Source organism: Sinocyclocheilus anshuiensis, unplaced genomic scaffold, assembly GCF_001515605.1.
Source record: "Sinocyclocheilus anshuiensis isolate Anshui unplaced genomic scaffold, SAMN03320099.WGS_v1.1 scaffold162, whole genome shotgun sequence".
Taxonomy (NCBI): Eukaryota; Metazoa; Chordata; class Actinopteri; order Cypriniformes; family Cyprinidae; genus Sinocyclocheilus; species Sinocyclocheilus anshuiensis.
The window spans coordinates 1,263,013-1,287,232 of record NW_015542351.1 but is presented as its reverse complement, the minus strand read 5'-3'; the positions used below and the strand labels follow the sequence as shown (position 1 = coordinate 1,287,232).

The 24,220-nt window shown below is 36.7% G+C and overlaps 1 protein-coding gene and 1 pseudogene across 1 annotated transcript in view; one reads left to right on the top strand and one right to left on the bottom strand.

The window, feature by feature from the left end:
• LOC107691539 (importin subunit alpha-7-like) overlaps positions 1 to 14,797 on the top strand; it is a 26,852-nt gene extending 12,055 nt beyond the window's left edge. Inside the window, exons 2-12 of the mRNA XM_016490181.1 lie at positions 4,755 to 4,888; positions 5,286 to 5,381; positions 5,587 to 5,686; positions 5,765 to 5,888; positions 5,938 to 6,040; positions 7,257 to 7,420; positions 9,435 to 9,513; positions 9,622 to 9,747; positions 9,960 to 10,087; positions 12,767 to 12,945; positions 14,379 to 14,797. Coding sequence (XP_016345667.1) covers positions 4,755 to 4,888; positions 5,286 to 5,381; positions 5,587 to 5,686; positions 5,765 to 5,888; positions 5,938 to 6,040; positions 7,257 to 7,420; positions 9,435 to 9,513; positions 9,622 to 9,747; positions 9,960 to 10,087; positions 12,767 to 12,945; positions 14,379 to 14,566 — 1,421 coding nt within the window. The 3' untranslated portion in view covers positions 14,567 to 14,797. The remainder of the gene's footprint in view (positions 1 to 4,754; positions 4,889 to 5,285; positions 5,382 to 5,586; positions 5,687 to 5,764; positions 5,889 to 5,937; positions 6,041 to 7,256; positions 7,421 to 9,434; positions 9,514 to 9,621; positions 9,748 to 9,959; positions 10,088 to 12,766; positions 12,946 to 14,378) is intronic.
• An 8,844-nt stretch (positions 14,798 to 23,641) lies between these two features.
• Positions 23,642 to 24,220, bottom strand: part of LOC107691538 (THAP domain-containing protein 6-like) — a 2,218-nt pseudogene continuing 1,639 nt past the window's right edge.

Here is a 24,220-nt window from a genome sequence, read left to right as displayed (position 1 = left end):
TATATATATATATATATATATATATATATACACATACATACACAAAAGTACCGATAAGAATACCGTTAAAGTACCGGATCAATAAGCAGAATCGGTAAGAGTAGTAATACCGTTAAAACCTTAACGATACCCATCCCTATTTATAATGTTACTAAATATTTCTAGTAAAGATAAATTCTATTCTTTTGAACTTTCTGTTCATCAAAGTATCCTGGGGAAAAAAATGTATCCGTTTCCACAAAAATGTGAAACAGCACAACGATTTTCAACATTGATAATAAATGTTTCTTAAATCAGCACAGTAGAATGATTTCTGAAGGATCATGTGACACTGAAGACTGGAGTAATGATGCTGAAAATTCAGTTTTGCATCACAGGAATAAATTACATTTTAAAATATATTAAAATAGAAATTGTAATAGCTCACTTCAGTGCGGGCTCGGCAGAAGTGCGCATCGAGGGCGCATAGCGGCCGCAAAGGGGGTGCTTGCGAGCACCTTTCTGAAAGCCAAAATGACGAATGGGACACCCTACGGTCTCGTGGTCTTAACGGACACACGTACGCGGCGGCCATTGTAAGTCCACAAGATCGCAAGTTCACATGAAGTGTGCCATTTGGGACCGGGCCACTGTCTTTATGAATGGGTCACTGAATCATTGACTTACTCGTTTTGTTCAAAAAGGTAGATTCATTCAATAACGAAACACCACTGTGTTGACCGGAGACACACAACAGTTCTGTTGTTGTACAAAATCAGTGTCACATTGCAATCGTGCTGATATTCGGGGAAACCAGGTCCCTAGGGGGCGATGAGGAGTAATTGTCCTCTAAAACCATCGGGAATTAGTTTGCCGGTACAACTCTCAATATGATATGACACTGATGGTACACCACAAAAAATCTTCAGCTTTTGGGTTTATTTTGCATCAAACACAAGACAACTTTAAGCAAATAGTGTTAAATCCTATCTAAATTCTAATTCTATTTTTATACAATAAAAATAAAACGTACTTGACTTAAAAAGCCTTGGACAATGCAAAAAATCTATGCATTGTTTTCCCTCATAGGCTCAAAAAGCACCTGATGGAGTTTGAACTTCACATCAAGCTTCACCGCCACACGAAAAGGGGCCTCGCGCACTCAATGTGCATGGCCGCCCACTCCACGAAGATCATTTTCGCCGCTTGCACCTTTGTGCTTGTGCGGATGCTGTGAGTATAAGCCAGGCTTCAGATTTCACTGATCACGTGAAGAGACTGAGAGAGGTGCTTTCAGTACGAGTGCTTCTGGTGTATAGCCTGGCAAAAAAAAAAAGCCTGGCTGTCTTTATATTGTTTTATTGACGGATTGTAGAGGTGCGGTTAGCGACACACTTCTCCACACAGCCTCTCTTCAAATTTGACATCCATGTTGTTTTTCCAGCAGATGCTCAGTTGGTGGTTTTGTAGCCTAGTGACCGAGCATACTTGTTCATGCAGTCACAAAAAATGGGAGGCATGCGGATGTCTGCAAAGAGCCTCCACGCACACCCTCCGATGACGATTTTTACATCACGCTTAATACTTGCCGCATCAGCACGAGCGCAAAAGTGTGCGCGGCAAAAATGATGTGAATACTGAGGGAACGATGGCGGACGGAAAATGCAGTAGTTCTTCCCATATGGGTTTGCAACAACAGTAAATGCAACAACAACAAATGTAATTTTTGGGTGAACTATTCCTTTAAACCATGGCCTCTATTGTTCATGAGCAGATAAATTGGAATGTAGCCTTCCATATGTTGGGAAGAAGGCCTCACCCATCTCACCCAAAACCTCACCCATCAGGAAGCCTGATTTCTAACAGTCAAGCTGAAACTTGTGGTAGTTCTCTGGCCCAGAACTGCAGATCTTTACTGACTGAAGGTTATGGAGGCCTTCACATGGTGCCAGTGCTGATTTTGGGTTATTTTCCTCCTCTGAGATGCAGTGCAATAAGATCATACAGAAAGGATGGGAGCGGATCCAAGATCTGAAACTGTACCCTCAGGCACTTTGTTTGTTAGTGCCCTGATGTGCATTCGGTAGCATTAGCCAGTCATCATTCGTAGCCTCCTCTGCTCTCAGTGCTGCACAAATGCTGAGACAGGCTGCTTTAGCTGCTTGCTCATGCAAACAGCATTTAGATACCCTCACTAAAAGTGGTTTTGCTCACTGACTCCGGGTGGCTCTGTTCAAGTGCATTGTGCTCAGCACAAACAGACCAAAGTGAGTAATGAAGGTGGAGATAGCTGCTGAGAGTGCTGAACAATTTATCCAACGTTCATTATGTTTTGAAGGGAAGGGTTTAATAAGCTATGCAATTCCACATTAATTTTCGTCTTGCTACTGACGACATGTGCACTCTTGCGGATGGCACGCCAATTGAAATTGTTACAGTTTTTCCTGTCAAAATGCCCAGATACATGAGTATATTTGTCCACCGTGGACAGTTTGTGCAGGTCTTGTACTCCTAGTTTCCTCAATAGCAACTCATTGACAGAAATATGTACTTTGCCATTTTTATTGACCATTTGAAAACAAACTCTGCATCCTTATTCACAGACTTCAAATCAAGATCTTTATTCTTATAAGACAGGTATAACAAGATCTTCAGTCTTCAGTGTCACATGATCCTTTAGAAATCATTCTGATACGCTGATTTGCCGCTCAAGAAACTTTTTAACATAATATTATCAATTTTGAAAACAGTTGCACTTTCATATTTTTGTGGAGACCTTGATACTTTTTATTCAGGATTCTTTAATGAATAAAAAAATTAAATAAAACATTTTAAAAGTAGAAAAAAAAATATTTTGTTAATCGAGTAATCAGATAAAAAAAATTTTTGTGGTAATACAAATAAACCTAAGTGAACAATAGACATTAAAATGACTTATATAATAGCAATAAGGCAATAATTGATTCAAATAAAATATCAAAAGCAAACTATCATATAGTTTTATTTAGGGCTGGACGATATGGCCAAAATTTATATCACGATATAAAAAGTTCTCTGAGTTGCTGCAGAAAAAAAAGAGCAACAACAAAAACATGCTGCTAGAGACGGGCTTATTTAAAATGCAAACTGATTGTGTGCCAGCAGGAGGCGCTGTGAGAGCGGTGGAACTAACGGTTTATCCGGTAACGGCTGTAAACAAAGCAGCTACGCTCATGAACGCTACTTTATCAGATACAATTAAAATGTCATCGAAACTTTTCTGAAGACAGTCGGTTCCCTTCAGAGATACATTCATATAAAACACCCGTGCTGTGTTATGATTTTGAAACGTGCAGTGCTCATGTTTATTCAACGAAGTCAAACGCCACAAATAAATCAATGCATGGGAAACACTGGTAATGTATATCGAAATATCGGAAATGTGTTTAAAAATCATATCACCGTTATTGAAAATAATTATATCGCGATACATATTGATATTGAATTATTGTCCAGCCCTAGTTTTATTGAACAAAACCTGTACATTGTGTAATATATCAAATGCCTGCAGAGGGGTGCCAACAACCTGGTACTTGTTTTTACACTTTACAGCACGATCTAATCCTTGTTTAATATTGACTAAACAACATTTAATTCCACTTTGGAATTCAGCACTTTTAAAAAGGGTGTTGTTTTACATGTCCATTGAGGAAGTTTAACTAAAGTATGTTACAGACATTTCATGAATACCCTAAAGAATCATACCAACTTGTGGAAAATAGGCATCCGCAGTGCTCGCAAAATTTCTAAATCGCTGGTAGCCCTTCAGGCAGACATTCTTCAGATTTTGGTAGCCCAAAATGAATTTAAGTAGCCCGAATATAAAAAAAAAAAAAAGACACCGGCTGAAATTCACTGCGGACAAATTAGCATGATTAAAAACTTAATTGATTGCTTTTTTTCTTCAAAGAACAATTTAATGTCCACTTAATCTGTAATATTTTGCCACTTCTTTATGATAGAAATGCTAGAGCCACTGTCATTCCTCGAACAAGAACATGTGGACATCAAAACATGCAAACTCAGAGTGAGGGTTTAAACTTTTGAACAGTTAGCATATTTAGAAAGATATTCTTCTGTATTCTGATGTATTCTTGTGTCGTGTTGGTGTAGGTTGATAAATGATTTGCCTTATAAATTTGATAGAATGGTGCACATTGTTCCCAGTTGAACATCATAAGCAACTTTACAATAGCACTATGCATTATTATGATTTTAAATGGGTTTTAATATTTCGTGCAGCCTCAGAAAATGGCCTAATAATGCTTTTCATGGATCCTCGACCGTGGAATGCACCACTTCTGGTAATTTGTCAGTTAATCGACACGTGTCAATGCAATCAACAATTTTTATAATAGATTTCTCGAATTTAATCAAGGAATAGTGACAGCTCTAAAAAAGGCATTTGTTCTGTCGTGTACTTAATTACTATGCAATATAAATATACTGTGTGGCCAAGATTGTGGACACCTGCTTCTAATTAAAAGGTTTGGCAATTCCAGATGCACACTGCCTTCGACTACTCTTGGGAAGATTTTATATCTGAGCTGTGATGTCACACAATCCAAAGTAGACAAAACAAATAAACTTTTTTGTTGTTGTTGTACAATTGGATTGTACTGCTGTGGTTGGGAGGTTGATTATCATGGTTTTTCTTGGATCAAAGCAGACTATTAATTGTTTGTTGTGTTTTTGGAGATGTCTGTAAAGTGTTACTAATTCATTATGTTCTGCAGAGCCTTCAGGAAGTCCTGCAAAGGATAATTTCAGGATGAACCGCTACAAGAACAAAGCACTCAACCTGGAGGAGATGCGTCGGAGAAGGGAGGAGGAAGGCATTCAGCTGAGGAAACAGAAACGAGAGCAACAGGTGACTGTCCACTTGCTTTGTTTATTTGTTTGTTTGTTTTCATGTTCCCTACATGACCTTTTCTTTAAAGGTAACTTGAAAATATAATAAACCCCATTGAATTTAATAAATATGTTTTTGGTTTTATTGTGCACAGTTGGTGCATTGAAAAAAATTCTTCATAATCATCCACCGTTAATATGACTTTTACACTACCATTCAAAACTTTGGGGTGTGTAATATTGTGAAATATTATTTGAAATAAGAATATTTTGTAACATTATCCCATACATCCTTTTCACATTGACTATGCTGATACATAAGTTAAATGGTCTTTGAATGCTGTTTCATGTTAACTTTAACTGTCACATCAATTGATGCAATTTGCACTATTGATTCTCTCTTTTTCTCTTGGCAGCTGTTTAAGAGGAGAAATGTGGAGCTGCTGGGTGAAGAAGGGGGAATGTTTGACAGTCCACTTACGGATTCCTACATCTCCTCCACCACAGCACCAGTGAGTTCAAACCCAAATGCATAGTTTGCTTTCTCCCATTATGTCACTTACAGGCAGAGGTAACACTGGGTCTGTTGTTAGTAGTGCATTATGACTCCTTAATTCAATAAGCACTATTGATTTGGACTTCTCAGAGGTGCAAACCTGGGTCGAACACTAATTACGGTCATTGATCTAGACCAAATTTGTCCTATGTGTTTTTTAGGATGGAGTAATTACAAGAGACATGGTTGAAATGCTCTTCTCAGAAGATCCTGAACTACAACTGGTCACAACACAGAGATTCAGAAAACTGCTTTCCAAAGGTATCTGGCACAAACACATGTCTGGAGTTGCCTAGAAGCGTGTCTGAGTTTTAATAAATCAATCTTCGTATTGTTCAGAACCAAACCCTCCTATTGACGAGGTTATAAGCACACCGGGAGTTGTGAATAGATTCGTTGAGTTCATTCAGAAAAGTACCAATTGCACTTTACAGGTGAGATGTGATGAAATAAAGCTAAACTAGTTTCTTCATGTAAAGTTATAAATTCAAGGTTTCTGGCATGTCTGCCAGCTCAGAAAAGCTGAAAAGAAAACAGGCAGCCAGTTTGTTATGGGCTATCTTGAGTCTGAAACTGTCATCCAGCGAGCTGTTTCAGTTTGCAGCCGGTTTCTATGTAGATAGCTAGCTATTTGAATAAGACCGCCTCCGAGCCATATACGGAGTCCAAAACAGCAATTCACGTGTCTTGTGTCGACACGCCCCACGGATGAGAGGGGTGGGGCGAACAGTAGCTCATTATTATTTAAAGAGACATGCACTGAAATGAGTCGCTGTGATCATGTTTTACATGGAATTAGCATGATTAAAAACTTAATTGATTGCTTTTTTTCTTCAAAGAACAAGTCAAGAGAGTAGGGGTGCAACGGATCACAAAACCCACGACTTGGATCATATTGCATTATCATATCAGATTTTGAGTAACAGATCGGATCATTTTGCAGATCAGCAAAAAAATATGGTTCTTTATTATTAAAATAACAGATACGTCTTTGATACCACATCAAAAACTAGTAGCATATAGGGATGTAACGATTCACTCAACCGGGTAGTTCAGGCTGTATCGTTATTCACGATACTGATTTCACAATACAATTTTCTCACAATTTTTCTTTTTAACAAAATGAGATCTAAGACAAATTATAAATGAAAAGGTGTCCTTTTATTATTTCTCCAACAAAATGCTGCACATTTCTTTGTGAAATTGAAATAGGTCAAATAATAAAACTAACCTACAATTTTAAAACAAATCCCAAATCAAATAATTAAATACAAATAAAATAAATCTCTTCATACAAACAAACTAAGACTTTGGCTGTGCTTTTTCCATTTAAAATCAGAGGCAACCACTGCATTTTAATCACGATCCAAACAAAGATGCTAAATACATGTTATTTAGATTGTATAATTTCGAAATTTGAAGCAAAAACAGAATGGTCTGATTTTAGCTTTGTGAATGAGACGCAAATGTCAAAAGGTGAAACGGTTGGTTTCAATTTTACAATTTCACAATATTATTGTTTTTACTGCACTTTTGATCAAATAAATGCAAATATATATATTAAAAAAAAGTATTTTAAAATCATTGAAAAAATCTTACCAACCCCAAACCTTTAAACAGTAGTGTACATTTCAGTAAAATCTCAACTATTATGTATCAAATGAAAGGATTGTTTTTACACATGACTATCAGTGACGTCATGTCATTGTGCATTGTGTTTTTTATTTTGTATTTTTATTTACGTATTTATTTATTTTTATAAATCAATCTAGACGCTAAGTGCCACTTAATCCACAGACTTCATATTGAAAGCTGTCTTTTACTCTTGTAGGTGTCTCCATGCCTGCCTGTGCTGTCCCGTCTTTTGTTCAGCAGTGATTCAGACCTGCTGGCTGATGCCTGTTGGGCTTTGTCCTATCTCTCTGATGGGCCCAATGAGAAGATCCAAGCAGTTATTGATTCAGGGGTCTGCAGGAGGCTGGTGGAGCTGCTCATGTGAGTCCGCTATTATGACTAAATTGTCATTTCTAAATCATATTGAAACTGCTACACTTTTAAGTTCCATAATGACATATTTCAATGTGAATCTGAATTTTCAGCAGGACATAAGGCCAAAGTGTCATAATTGACTTATGAGCTATATTCCAAATGATTGTGAAAACAAACTTTAAATAGGATCTGATTTGATTTCACATTATTTTTCTAGCTTAGTATTACAGTAGCAGAATGTGTATCGACAGATTTTTTAACTTTATTTGAGCTTTACCTAGGGCTGGACAATAATTCAATATCAATATGTATCGCGATATTATTTTTTTCAATAACAGTGATATGATTTTTAAACACATTTAGAATTCTCTTCTGCTCAACAAGGCTGCATTTATTTGATCCAAAGTACAGCAAAAACAGTAAAATTTTGAAATATTTTTACTATTTAAAATTGCTTTCTATTTCGAATATATTTTAAAATGTAATTTATTCCTGTGATCATACATAGCTAAATTTTCAGCATCATTACTCCAGTCTTCAGTGTCACATGATCCTTCAGAAATCATTCTAATATGCTGATTTGCTGATTATCAATATTTAAAACAGTTGAGTACATTTTTTTTTCAGGATTCTTTGATGAATAGAAAGATCCAAAGATCAGCATTTATCTGAAATAAAAAGCTTTTGTAACATTATACACTATTCCATTCAGTATAATTTTTATACATTTTTTGGGAAAGAAATTATAGAAATTAATAATTTTATTTAGCAAGGATGCTTGAAATTGATCAAAAGTGATGATAAAGGCATTTATAATGTTACAAAAGATTTCTATTTCAGGTAAATAGTGTTCATATCGATATCGGAATTATATCATATCGACCGAAATTAAGAAATATATCGTGATATAAATTTTGGCCATATCGTCCAGGCCTAGCTTTACCTAAACCAGTGGTTCTCAGAAAACATCCAACAGGTCTGCAGATAATGAAATTCTAATTTACATTAAAATGCGGGGAAAAAAACCCAAGATGCATACTGAAATAATTTTTCTTATAAATAACTGTCTTTATTGGGGGAAAATTTTTCTATATAATATATTGTTCTATTTATAATATAGTCGGCACAGCATCGTCTTTTAGTTTCAATCTTTCTGAAAATCCTGCGTCGATTTGTGCCTTGACTGTAAATTAATCCGCGGTAAAATGAAGTGAACAAAGGACCAAGTTCTGCTGGGATCAGAAGGAAGGCGATGCTAAGACTGTGTTTTTCCACAACTTGGCACTGCGCAGCGTCTTGTTGTCTTCGGAGCATCTTTATCATTTGGTTTCTGTGTAGACCTGCATTTGCCTCTCTCGATATTTACACTACATGCGTGAATTGGTTGGGCGGGGCTAAACAGGCAGTGATGTAGAAGCAGGCGTTGATCATCTTCTGCGGAGGCGGGGTTTAGCCACACTATTACGTCATAAAGTGGCACATTCCACAACCTGTAGTTTTGACAGATTGGCTTCAATATAAGCTGTTTTTAGACTAACGAGAAAGTTTTGAGTTCTGAAACTTACAGGATGTTTTTATAGTACAATGACCTCATATGTCAAAAGATCAAGGGAATTTTGATTTCTTAGTTCATGACCCCTTTAACACTAACGAAAACAAGGCTGTGAGGGATAGACTTTCAGTCTTTATAATGGCACGCTCTGTATAAAGGTTCTAAATCATGTAATTTTCAGAACTCTCACCTTTCAGAACTGTTTTATGGAGTTTTTGTCTACGGAAAGTTTTTTCAGAAAGACGTTTCATCAGCTGAATAATCAGTATATTGTTTAATAAAAGCTCACACTGTACTGCTATACTTTACAGCCTTGTTTTCATTCCTGTCAGAAATTAAATATGGCACTACCCTGACTAAGGTCTATATCAGGTGGCCTTCAAATATTGTGTTGGACAACTGGGGACCTTTGAGTCAAAAAGTTTGAGAACTGCTGTTCTTGATGACCTCTTTCCTCTTTTCTTGCAGGCATACCGATTACAAGGTGGCCTCTCCTGCTCTGAGGGCCGTTGGAAACATTGTTACAGGAGATGACATTCAGACACAGGTGTGTTAGTATGTGAGCAGATGTGTTTCTTCGTCTTCATGTATGATTATCTCTGGTTTCGAAAAGGAGATGGATGGTCTCCTTATGCTTCTATTCTCTCTGCCCTAGGTGGTGTTGAACTGCTCAGCTCTCCCCTGCCTCCTGCACCTGCTCAGTAGTGCCAAGGAATCCATCAGGAAGGAGGCCTGCTGGACTATCTCCAACATCACAGCGGGAAACAGAGCGCAGATTCAGGTACATCCTGACCCACACTCCACATCTGCTACCAAGATGCACACTCACAGGGCTCAGCTTGTTTATCGTGTGCGGCAGGGTTGCACGGCTGCGCCCTCAAACCTTCAAAGGAGTGGTCCTGTTTATAGTGTCTACTTTGGATTTATTTTTGGATTTAAGGATGATTTTAATCCTGTGTTCTTTTTCTCACCCGTCATCATCATCTTCTGCAGACCGTAATAGATGCAAACATCTTCCCAGTCTTGATAGATATCCTACAGAAAGCAGAATTCCGCACCAGGAAGGAGGCGGTGTGGGCGATCACTAATGCCACGTCAGGTGGCACACCTGAGCAGATCAGGTGAGCTCTGAGCATGTGCTTACAGACAGCTTGTTTTAAGCATCTTAAGCATTCAGACTTCTGACAAACTTGTCACAAAGCCTGGCATACCATTTACCATCGCTTTGAGAATCAGGTCATTGACATGGCGCTCATTTTTGGCGAGCTGCACGCCAAAACATGCTGATCAAATAACAACATAGGAACTGATATCATGGAGAGGACCCCTGCTGACCCTTATGACTGTGTATCAAGGTCATTGATTCACCTAAAATATCAGATAATTTGACCTTATGATGACAAGGCCAGGGTAGTTCAGGCTGTAAAATGTCATGTGGTGCGACTTCCTAGAGAATTACAAAAAATACCTTTTATCTTTGAAATATTAAAATAATAATAAAGATTTTTTTTTTCAGTGTGTACGGAAAATGAGTAATTCAGTTTAAACGTTTGATAAATTGTATAAACATTTTTCAAAACTGAATGAAAAACTAAGAATGAGAATGTATAAGAATCTAAGAATGTCTTTTAAAGTAGGTTTTTCCTTTTTCTTTTACCTTTTTCTTCTTCGTTTACCCTCTTATTTACAAGTACAAGTTTGATTGCAACATATAATCATTGCTGTTCATCGTCTGTTTGATTACATCATTAACTGAATTTTACCATACATTTCTGCCATATGTACATTAACTGACAGTCACCACTGATAAGCTACTACTAAATATATTGTAGAAACTTAATTTCCTGTAAAGCTGCTTTGCAACAATTTTTATCGTGAAAGTGCTATACAAATAAACTTGAATTGAATTATTGGTCAAAGACCCAATTGTAGGCCTACAGTTGGCTTTGCATTCATATTTACATAATTTTTCATGGCCAATCCTGATTTCCTATTGTTTGTTTGTTTTTTTGTTTTGTTTTTAATTAATCGGCCGATACAGATTGCTTTTTGCTTTCTGTCTTTAAGCAAGTAACAACAAAGAAATTAAAGAGAACATCTTGCTCTATTACAGACCAAACTGGCCTTAAAGAAAAAGAAATATAATTTGAAGTTAGAGGCAAACATTGCATTTTAATCATGATCCAAACAAAGATGCTACATGCATTTAGCATGAGCAGATGTTTTTGCGAATGTGTCTGAACAGTCTGACTTTATCTTTGTGAAATTATGTTACAAAAAACAGATGGGCTGAATGAAAATGTAAATTCACTCTCTGACAGTAGATGGCACTTGTGGAATAGAAGCGATGCAAGAAAATGCTAAAATTTTCCGGACTGTCAGTTCCCTTCAGAGATGCATTCATATAAACCTCAAAATGTCTGGTTACGATTGATGGCCAGTCGACTGGTGCATCTCGAATATTTACCCTCTTTACATGTATGTGTCAGACAGCCTCTTTTTGTCTGTGCGGGTGGTTCTTGGTCAAAATAAGCAGCAGTGTGTGCACAAACTCCTGATCGTCAATATGTCTTGCTTTTTGAGTCACAGTAGTCAAGTCACATGACATCATTGGTTGAGGGAGAATACAGATATAATTGAGTTAGAGCTGACCTCAGAAATAAATTCTCAAGATAGTTTAAGTTTAGTATGGGAGCCCATTTAAGCCCGTCTGGCCAAGTTGGGCCTTCTCAGAAGGCTATTAGCATGGCACAGCACAAGCGCTAATATTGGAGTTGTCACCAGGGAGCACTTGTGATGTGTTTATCCAGTTTGAATTGCAGTGTGGTTTTCATGCCGTCTAGTGAGATCGCACAGTCTGAAAGTAGCGGTGTGCTTAAAGTGTTAAAGTATCACTATGCACACTTACAGCAAATGGCTGCAGTTTTTATCAGACATGCACTTATGGTATTTAGCCACAGCCAAAACAGTGCTTCATTAAATGTATCAGCCTATAATGTGTACTTACTGAGTGCTTCCTTTGGCATAAGTGTAGCAACAACTTACCATATAAGATCTCATCTAATTGTGTTTATAATGTACGAGACATGTTTTTAACTGGAGTGTTACATAAGTGTGGTGTTATGACTTGACATTATTATTGATGTTTTATGAATAAGCTTTACTTTTGGATTGTGTCCAAGGCATTTTATTTCATCATTTATTTAAGATGTTTCTTGGTCTACTTTTAGACTGAAAGATAGTTTTGGCTGTAATAAAAATAGATTTAGCTTTCCTCCTGTCCTTCCACGTTCCACATTGCTTAAATGTTTTTTAGAATCAGTGAATAAGAAAGGAAACTGGAGCCAGTTGCTAGCTTGTTCACTTGCTGAACTTGGGATGTTTGACCCGTGCTCATGGTATCATTGTGTGTCTAAATCTGAAATGCAGATTCTGTTTTACACCGTGATTTGATGGGCATGGCTTGCCAAATATAAATTCTCTCATCTTCAGTTTTTTGTATTGAGGGAAATTAAATTGTTTATTTTCTGAGAAATTAAGTACTGAAGGACAAATATTGTCCCAGTCATACTGGTGCATGGCTAGTTTTACAAATTGATTCATTCCACGAATTACACAAAGCAGCAGAAGAGGGAATACATAATATTCTGTGCCAAAAAATAAATCAGTTATTGGACTTTATTTTCGAGGGCAGTATTCCAAGCACAATGTTTTTTGGATTGCATTTCGTATTCAATTAAGACAGAATATGGTGACACATGCTGTTGCTTATTATTCCCTTACCTGTTTCTTTTCTGTAGGTATCTGGTGAATTTGGGCTGCATTAAACCTCTTTGTGATCTTTTGACTGTGATGGACTCCAAGATCGTACTGGTGGCTTTGAATGGTTTGGAGAACATTCTCAGACTGGGAGAGCAGGAGGCCAAACAGAACGCCAGCGGCCTCAACCCTTACTGCAGTCTTATAGAGGAAGCCTATGGTAACATTTATTTTCACCAAACTATTGCTACAATTGCATGTGTTTTTTCGGAGATATCGTGTCAAAAATATGTTTAAAAATGGCAAAGGATTTGGGGAACGGCACTATTTTTGGAATTAGCAGTCCAAAATTAGAGAACGCTATATTAATTAGTTGTTTATTAGCATGCATATTACGAGTATATTGACTGTTTATTAGTACTTATAAAGAACATATGCTTTATTCCGCATGACCATATTTAAGATCCCTTAACCCTACACTACTATCCCTAAACAACTACAGCAACTACCTTACTATCAATAAGCAGTAGGGCTGTCAAAATGGCTGAAAAACTAAATTAAAATTTTGTACTTAAATATTATCAAAATTCGAATTATATTCGAATTTAAAATGCATAATTTCAGTTAGGGTGAAGAAAAGCTTTTGGCTTCTCTCCTGAAGCCACAAGAGGGCGCATCGAGCAAAATATTACTAATGCACGTTTATTCAAAGCATAAGATAACATGACTATCTGTGGAAAAAAGTGCATAATGTTTCAAATAATGTTTATAAACCAATTATAATTAAGTTGCTTAAACAACTATAAACAACAGCATCATGTATGTATGCATAGTTTAATACAAAGGGCGGAAAGCCAATCACACAGAGTGCATTTTTCATTTAAAAACGTGATGCAATGGGATGGGGAAAAAACCTGCCATAAAGTCTCAATGTATGTTTTTTTCAAAGTTAAACTTGCATACATTTTGTATGGCTTTCTAAACATGCGGCTCCTTTGTGCGAGATGCGAGTGCAACGGTAATAGATGTCCCTCAGGAAAATGTGCAAAATATGTGTTCTGTGTGAACGGCTTGGTTTGAGTTTTGATGTGAACAAGATCTTCTCCGCATTGATGTTCTCTTTTTCCGATATATTTTTAATGAACAACGCAGCAGTGCCGCATCTAGTGGCTTCAACTGGATAGGCTTACAAAAACATTATAATGCAACAACACTTACATCGTCATAGCATCTCGGAATAATGTTCTTTTTAGCAGCATCATATGACCCCTTTAAATTCGACAAATATTCGAAATTCGGGAAAAAAAATGTGACAGCCCTAATAAGCAGTAATTAGGAGTTTATTGAGGGAAAACTTGTATAGTGAGCGTGTTCCCTAATCTAAAGTGTTTCCAACAATGTTAAAAAGCGTTGTGCTGCTTGATTTTTTTTTTTTTTTCTTTTTATTTTTTTTTCTTTTAATTTTTTTTTTTGTGTATGGTAAAAACAAATCTTTTGAGCTTTCTATTTATCAATATACAAGTCTTTACTGGGACTTTTTTTTTTATCAATTTAGTGCATCCTTGCTGAATAAAAAAACATAAATAAATAAAAAACAATCAAAGAAATCTATGTAACGATCGCTGTTTTTCTCTCTCTTTCTCCTCTTGCCAGGTTTGGACAAAATCGAGTTCCTACAGAGTCATGAAAATCAGGAGATCTACCAGAAAGCCTTTGACCTCATCGAGCACTATTTTGGAGCAGAGGAAGAGGATGCCAGTCTGGCACCACAGGTGGATGAGAACCAGCAGCAGTTTCTTTTCCCGCAGCAGGAGGCCCCCATGGATGGCTTCCAGCTATAACCAACCTTCAGACACTTCCCGGCTGCCCCTTCCCTTTACACCCATCCCTGCACCCCATACCGGTACTAAAACATACGTCGGAAACACTCAGAGTGCAACCATTCATATCTGGGTGAAGCAAATTTTCGACCCGTGACACAGACTGATTTATTTATTCACTGAGGTGTGTCTCACACAGGGGAACATATCCACTGCCCTGTCACACACAAGAGAGCTGGATTTTAGTTTTTTTTTTTTTTTTTTTTTTTATGGGGAGGTAATGCCCTTTCACGAAAAGATAAGATAATTTTCTCATTTATTTAAAATCAGAAAATCTTGGTCTTCATCCTTATTCTTTTGATCCTGGTTTGTTTTTCATTATTTTGTGTTTATAGAATTCCTTTTTTTTTTTTTTTTTTTCATTATTCATATCCTGGTAGTTAAACAAGCCTGGTTGTGTTTGATATGCCCATCCTTTATAAACAAAACTCTAGCATAATATCTGCAGATGCGTTTCATGAGGATTTAAGCACTCTTCAAAGGATTTCTTAAGCCGTTTCAGTTCTCTTAGTATTAGTATTAGTATTAATTTCAGACCATGCTGGGTGTGGAGTTTATGTAGTCTATTTGACGTGGTGGTGGTGGGTGATGTTGAAATAATCCAGGTATTTTAGTAAAAGAGTAGCCTAACATAAAAAGTCATTACTGTTAAGAGACAATGACTGGAAAAGTGGGGCCCAAAGAGCCCATTTAGTAAAGATAATGCCCAGTTTCCTTTTGTTTAGTTTTTTCTTAACCAGGCAGGGGTGAAATATCTACTTGTAGGATGTTCGTGGTGTGCAGTGTTATGAATAACTCTTCTTTTGATCAAAGGCTTTAACTTTGAAATGTGATCTGGGGGAAGCAGACACATATCTGAGGTCCGGAGTGATGCACGTGATGGAGTCTTAATTCTGCTCTGTTATTCTCGTCATTAATTGCAGCACAGTAATTCTGGGTGGTTCAAGGTTTGTTCAGGGCAGCCCTCAGTATGTGCATGTTGGGGTTTTGCATGGTGTTCTGTTGGTATCAACAATCATTTTGTATCCCTTGCCAGATCTTCATTCAACAATTAGCTTGCGCTCATTAGATGGAGTAGTTCCGGTTTCTGTAGTTTTGCAGGTGCTGTCGGTATGGCAAGGAATGGTTATTTAAATAATGAAATATATGGGCAAAAGTATATATATAGATATTATGTTCTATTTGCACACACCTCGCACACATGCATACAAGACCAGCATACACTTCATAAACATGTACACAAACAGATTAGCATAAAACCGAGGGGAAATGACTTCCATAATCTCCAAAAATCTTTTTTTTTTTTTCTCATGTTGATTTGTTCCACCTTTTGGCACTTTTTGAGTTGATGCACTAAAAGTTGAACACACCTGGGTTTGATGTTTGACTGCTGTGGATTTCAGACAGAGGGAATGAAAAGTTTCAATATTAACCTCTCGGTTTACTTAAAAACTGTGAGTAAACTTTTCCTGTCATTATGGAAGCATTTTTCCTCTACCTCCATAATACACTGACAGAAGGGTGCTTCTCTAGGTGAATGCTAGGGGTATTTTGATTTAAGACGGGCCTGTATCGATGAAAACAAAGCGAGACGTTGACTGACGAATGCTCTGTGAAGTGAAAGGAAGTGATGCGACGCTCATATCAGCATTTGTTCTTAACAGAGCAGCAGCCTGTGTTTGGTTGACTAGTATCTAGAAGTCTTTTCCTTCTCCAAACATATTTAGTAAAGTAAGTAAACCATGCTTATTAAAATATATCTAATGGTCTACAAGACCACTGGGTGGGTTCATATGTTGATCAAATAAAAGCAAAGAAATTATCTATTAATGGAAATGCACTCCTATTCACAAAAGTGCCAATCAGACCAACAAAGACAAGAGGCTGAGTCGTATCAATCTGTCTTTGATTTTTTTTTTCCTATTTTATTTACTTGAATGTGTACATATATTGTGCAAATATTGCTGCTCTATTTTCTTATCTTACAAATTAGAGGTTACATTGCCTGCCACAGTTTCATTAGAGATGTGATGGTCTGTTTGTACACCAAATTGGTAAACTCAAAGGTATAAAGATAAAAATGCATAATTTATTGTGCTAGTTTAATTAATACTTTAAACCAAGGCCAATTCAATGTTGAAATGGTGTCTCAGTGTGTACTGTTTGCTTCGCTTGTGCTCCTTTTGGACGTAGTTCTATTGGCAGAGAGGAAGTGAGAAGGATACTAACGATTGAAGGAAAAACTCTGTAAATTCTTTTCTTTTTTTTTTTGTGTGTGTTTGTGTCCTGTTTATGAGCGCACTAGCTGACCATGTAGACCCAACTATGTTGTTTCAAGTCTGACTTCCCTCTGTAAGTAACCGTAGCACAATTACAGCAAATCCAAATCAGTTCAGGCCTCTTTCACAAATGTTTTGTTCTCATTTAAGGACATTCGCGTTAAGAAGCCAAAAGTTTATATATATATATATAAACAAATCTGGGTGTCATAGAGAAAAAACGAAGGGAAAAATTTTGAAAATGAATGTTTAGAGCCAATCTTTTTTTTTTTTTTTTTTTTCATTATTCATATCCTGGTAGTTAAACAAGCCTGGTTGTGTTTGATATGCCCATCCTTTATAAACAAAACTCTAGCATAATATCTGCAGATGCGTTTCATGAGGATTTAAGCACTCTTCAAAGGATTTCTTAAGCCGTTTCAGTTCTCTTAGTATTAGTATTAGTATTAATTTCAGACCATGCTGGGTGTGGAGTTTATGTAGTCTATTTGACGTGGTGGTGGTGGGTGATGTTGAAATAATCCAGGTATTTTAGTAAAAGAGTAGCCTAACATAAAAAGTCATTACTGTTAAGAGACAATGACTGGAAAAGTGGGGCCCAAAGAGCCCATTTAGTAAAGATAATGCCCAGTTTCCTTTTGTTTAGTTTTTTCTTAACCAGGCAGGGGTGAAATATCTACTTGTAGGATGTTCGTGGTGTGCAGTGTTATGAATAACTCTTCTTTTGATCAAAGGCTTTAACTTTGAAATGTGATCTGGGGGAAGCAGACACATATCTGAGGTCCGGAGTGATGCACGTGATGGAGTCTTAATTCTGCTCTGTTATTCTCGTCATTAATTGCAGCACAGTAATTCTGGGTGGTTCAAGGTTTGTTCAGGGCAGCCCTCAGTATGTGCATGTTGGGGTTTTGCATGGTGTTCTGTTGGTATCAACAATCATTTTGTATCCCTTGCCAGATCTTCATTCAACAATTAGCTTGCGCTCATTAGATGGAGTAGTTCCGGTTTCTGTAGTTTTGCAGGTGCTGTCGGTATGGCAAGGAATGGTTATTTAAATAATGAAATATATGGGCAAAAGTATATATATAGATATTATGTTCTATTTGCACACACCTCGCACACATGCATACAAGACCAGCATACACTTCATAAACATGTACACAAACAGATTAGCATAAAACCGAGGGGAAATGACTTCCATAATCTCCAAAAATCTTTTTTTTTTTTTCTCATGTTGATTTGTTCCACCTTTTGGCACTTTTTGAGTTGATGCACTAAAAGTTGAACACACCTGGGTTTGATGTTTGACTGCTGTGGATTTCAGACAGAGGGAATGAAAAGTTTCAATATTAACCTCTCGGTTTACTTAAAAACTGTGAGTAAACTTTTCCTGTCATTATGGAAGCATTTTTCCTCTACCTCCATAATACACTGACAGAAGGGTGCTTCTCTAGGTGAATGCTAGGGGTATTTTGATTTAAGACGGGCCTGTATCGATGAAAACAAAGCGAGACGTTGACTGACGAATGCTCTGTGAAGTGAAAGGAAGTGATGCGACGCTCATATCAGCATTTGTTCTTAACAGAGCAGCAGCCTGTGTTTGGTTGACTAGTATCTAGAAGTCTTTTCCTTCTCCAAACATATTTAGTAAAGTAAGTAAACCATGCTTATTAAAATATATCTAATGGTCTACAAGACCACTGGGTGGGTTCATATGTTGATCAAATAAAAGCAAAGAAATTATCTATTAATGGAAATGCACTCCTATTCACAAAAGTGCCAATCAGACCAACAAAGACAAGAGGCTGAGTCGTATCAATCTGTCTTTGATTTTTTTTTTCCTATTTTATTTACTTGAATGTGTACATATATTGTGCAAATATTGCTGCTCTATTTTCTTATCTTACAAATTAGAGGTTACATTGCCTGCCACAGTTTCATTAGAGATGTGATGGTCTGTTTGTACACCAAATTGGTAAACTCAAAGGTATAAAGATAAAAATGCATAATTTATTGTGCTAGTTTAATTAATACTTTAAACCAAGGCCAATTCAATGTTGAAATGGTGTCTCAGTGTGTACGGTTTGCTTCGCTTGTGCTCCTTTTGGACGTAGTTCTATTGGCAGAGAGGAAGTGAGAAGGATACTAACGATTGAAGGAAAAACTCTGTAAATTCTTTTCTTTTTTTTTTGTGTGTGTTTGTGTCCTGTTTATGAGCGCACTAGCTGACCATGTAGACCCAACTATGTTGTTTCAAGTCTGACTTCCCTCTGTAAGTAACCGTAGCACAATTACAGCAAATCCAAATCAGTTCAGGCCTCTTTCACAAATGTTTTGTTCTCATTTAAGGACATTCGCGTTAAGAAGCCAAAAGTTTATATATATATATATAAACAAATCTGGGTGTCATATGATCTGTGTACCTCGATGAACTACATTTAAACCAGAAATTTAACATTTATATTGTTATATTGGCAGTTTAAAGTTGCAGTCCTTGCACTGCTCTTTACTCCTTAAAATAACTTCTGAGAAGTGCAGAAAACAATAAAATATTTACAAAAGGCCACAAATAAGTGAAATTGAGTCTTTATGGTCTTCCGTCCTAGATCTTGTAGATGTTGACATTTGGAGACTTTTTTTCTCTTCCAAACCTGGAGCCGATGAATATGGCTGTGTCTAGTAATGCTGACTCACCTGTGTTTACAATGCTACATGTTTGTTAAGTACTTTTCATACACAATATTAAGACATGCCCAGGTGGATATTGTATCCTGGTTTGGTCATTTCTTTCCTTTTAAATGTATTTATATTTAAATATTTTTTCTTTCTTTCTTTTCCTCCTCTGCCTACAATTGCCCATACTGTGACTGACTTGACTTTACCGACGCTATGAATGAGTGACGGACACACAAACTGAACATGTCACACAAACATTTACATGAACAATTCTGAACAAATGTTTGAGGTGTTTTTTTTTCTTTTTCTTTTTTTGTCCAGATACAAATAAAATGATAAAACACCTCCTGGTTTGTAAATGTATTTCTGTAAAGTCAATATAGGAGTGGTGAATACAGCTGTGCAAGAAGGAAGGAAGCATATTTAATAACACATATACTGCAAAAAAAGAAGCATATACTACTTTTTTTTTTTTTCAAGTTGCCATTACTTCCACAGAGAAATTTGGCTTCACGTAGACCAATATTGCTTTAAAGTTTCTTAAAATGCATTTTCCTTAGTCAAATTTGTAATTGATATAAAGAGAGATATGATACTGCTTTTACATTGAGTACATTTGAAAACCTGTCAGTTTAAAGTCTTGAAGTCAGTATTAATACAGTACACAAAACCTTGCATTGCTCTCAAATAATGGATGTACTTCTGGCTGAATTAGTTTAGACATAGAAGAAGCCTGCAGCCATTTTTCTGATACCAATGAACGTTAAGACAGCAAGATGTCACTTAGTTCAAAATGTATTGCTAGAGATTGTTTAAATGCTCTTTTGAAAAGGTGTATTACTGTGTTTAAGCTACTTTTAACTGGCATTATGGTCTAATGATATACCAACAATAAAAAAAAAAATACCATATTACTTGTTTCTTATGAAATGTCATGCAAGGGCATGTGATGAACTTCTGAAATGAGGTGGCAAAAATGCTCTTTCTTAATTTAGGTCCTGAGTTGAGTCAGTCATACCATTCCTGGTATGCAGTGGTTAGTTACATAAAGTGGTGCAAGGAAGAACATCGGTAAACTGGCATCAGGGTCATGGGTGCCCAAGGCTCACTAATGCACATAGGGAGCGAAGGCCTGGTCTGATCACACAGAAGAGCTACTGTAGCTTAAATGGCTGAAAAACATAATGCTGACCATAAAAGTTGTCAGAACACACAGTGCCTCAAACTCTGATGCGCATGGGGTTGCGTAGCCACAGACCAGTCGGAGTACCCATGAATGCGCATGTGGTCTGGCACCGAGACTTAAGTAGCAGATCATGTCTAGATCACGGGTGTCCTGCAGAGTTTAGCTTCAACCCTAATTAAACACCTGAACCAGCTAATAAAGGTCTTCAGACTGACTACACTGTAAAAAATGATATGATGAAAAAGCCATGACAACTTGTGTTTTTAAGTTACTTTAACTCATAAATATTATTTAAGCAATTTCAACTTTTTGTTATAAGTTATACTAGATTCAACTTGATTTTTAAAGTCAGTTTAATGTTACTGAAATTCAAGGAGCCCAATTTAGTTCAGTGAACTTAACATTTTAAGTTGTAGCTTATTGGCACTAACCGGCCAAATCTCTGAACATGGATTCATGCGCAGGAGTCAAATTACCCGGTTGTACATGAATTTAATATCAGAGTCCTTTCCAATAAAAAAAACAATTCAGCAAATCTAGACATTAGACTCATGTTTGAAACATGAGACATCGCAGTGCAACATCAAACAAGGAGACACGGACAGACTATACAGCGAACTAACTAAACCGCGGAGGAATTTCAGACGAACAACTGTAGGCCTAACGTTACATCTGTTCCTCACAAGCTCGTTTTCTGTGCCATTTGTTATTTTATTAGCCATCATCATATATTTTATATATAATGTAATTTCCATCATCATATATTTTACGATTGCAAATTGCTTTCTGGTAACAGATTACAGGTAACAGTAAATGCAAACAAACGCATTATGTTGTATGAATCGGTCATATTTTAATCATGAACAAAAAGTCTGTAAAAGTGTTGTGTAGCTTACATCTTTGGGCTAAACTGTAATTAGCAAGTAACCAACAATTCCCCGTTTACCTCCCTTTGTAGGCTATGACTGAGCACATTACACTGAGGATCACCATCCATCTTGATAATTGTTTTTAGGCAACTCCATCTTAATATTTTTTTTAGGCAACTCAGGTTATTAAAGGGTTATGAGGCTGTTATATAGGAAATGTCTTTGCTTGTGTGCGTGTTGTTTACAAGTAAATTTAAGTTTAATAATTTTTTTGTTTTTTTTTACAGGCACACGCTTGTGAGTCTGAGACTGGATGAAGGGTGAGTTTTGCATTTCTGTACCAAATGAAGAGTATAAACTATATCTTAAGATAAGTCAATATTTGAACCACTTTAAAGTTTATTTTTTTTCTCCCTACATAATTATTTTTTTTTTCTTGTATACATATACTGGCATTCACACATTAGCATGCACAGGCAGGTTGTGTACTGTTCTTAATATTAAAACCCTGTTTATAAGCACTGCAAGAAAAAAATAAAATTTAAATGTTTCAATCAAATGTAGTATATTTTTTTTATCTGGATCTAAAATAAAGTTTACATTATCATAACTAGAAAATTCATGTTAAAATTTTTGAACTTAAGTTGAAACAGCAAATATTGTAAAGTCAAATGAACTTCAATAAAACAATTCAGCACTAGGCAAGATTTAAATTAGTGAGTTGAAATGACTTGTACTTTTAAGTTGATTTAACTTAAAATTTTAAGGCAGCCACAAAACTTATGTTTTTAAGTTGAAGGGTGAAAATTTTTTACAGTGTAGAAACATCCAGGCAAGTGTTTTGGAGCTGGTTGAAGCTAAACTCTGCAGGACATTGGCCCTCCAGAAGCAGGATTTGACACCCATTCCAAGTCCTACAAGTTGCGAGGTGGTGCCTCCTTTGATCAAATTTATTGGTCTAGCACATCCCATAGATGCTCAATCAGATTGAGATCTGGGGGATTTGCAGGCCAAAGCAACACCTTGAACACTTTGTCATGTTCCTTATACCATTCCTGAGATTTTCTGGCAGTGTGGCAGGTGCATTATCCTGCTGAAAGAGGCCACAGCCATCAGGGAACACCATTGCCATGACATGGTGTTAACTGTGGTTATTAACGGTGGTCTGCAACAGTCTTTAGGTAGGTGGTATGTGTCAAAGTAATATCCACATGGATGCCAGGACCCAAGGTTTCCCAGCAGAACTTTGCCCAAAGCATCACACTGCCTCTGCCAGTCTGCCTTCTTCCCATACTGCATCTGCTGCCATCTCTCCCTAGGTAAACAACACAATACAAGACTTGGTGTTTTAGAGATGTTCTGACCCAGTCGTCTAGCCACCACTATTTGGTATTTGTCAAAGTCAGATCTTTTCGCTTGCCTGTTTTCCCTGCTTCCAACACATGAAATTTGAGAACGGTTCTCGTGCTGCCTACCATATCCCACCCCTTGACAGGTGCCGTTGTAACAATATAATCAATTCACTTATTGTGGGTGATCTATGTTATATATAGAATAGTTTCCATATATGGAAATAGTTGTAAATGTACATGTTATGAAAAAGTTTTCCATTGCTTTGTTATGACATATAAAGTACTGCAGTTTTTCCAGATTGCAAAAACACATTTCCTGAAATACACTTTTATCAAAATTACAAAATTATAACCCAAATACACTGAAGATCCATGTCATTATTTTTCTCAGAATTTAACAGTTCCTGAATTTTAGTTTAATGCTAACAGTATTACAGTAATGCAGTCAGAAAAACAGTATTTTGGAACAAAACAAGCTAAATTTACTGCACACTTTAAATATTTCTTATTAGACAATTTTGCAATAATACATTATAATACATACTATATCTATATTATACTGTATATATATATATATATATACACACTGGAACTATAGACAAATCAAATATACATATCAACATATCTAACATCATTTTAAGGCCAGGCTTGGCATCCATGAAACTCATCCGCCGTACAGTTCAACATTTTATTGTCATTTTCCCTGAGTAGAAACTGAGCTTGTGTTTCGACTCTTCATTTATGAGGTTCTTTCCATTCAGGTCCTCTAGACTAGAAGAGCAAGCCCCATGTTCTTTGCCCTCTGTTCTCGTTTCTTCATGTTCCTCATGTCTCGCTCCAGACTCTCCACCCTAGCCAAGGCTTCACTGAGTCGGGCCTTTAGACCAGTGGGATCTGCAGGCAATGCATAGGAGTGGTCCTAGAAGAAAGGAGGATGAAAATGTTTATATTATAATCAGTGGTGTAGCGTCTTGGCTTAATTTAGAAATATGTTTGGAACATTTTATGTTTGTTAAATTCAAGTTTTAGTTTTTTAAAGGAACGACCAAGTGGCATTCAGTTCAGCATTATGTTTGATCAATTTAGCCTTCTCAAACCAGCAAGACTTGCCTAAAATAAACAGACAAAAACACTTCATGCATTTCACAGTATTAATTTAAACATTTAACCTAGATAAATGAGCGCTGTTAGGCGCAAATGCAATAGTTTATGCGGAGAGTGGAAGCTAAAGCGCGCTCTGCAGGACATGGAGA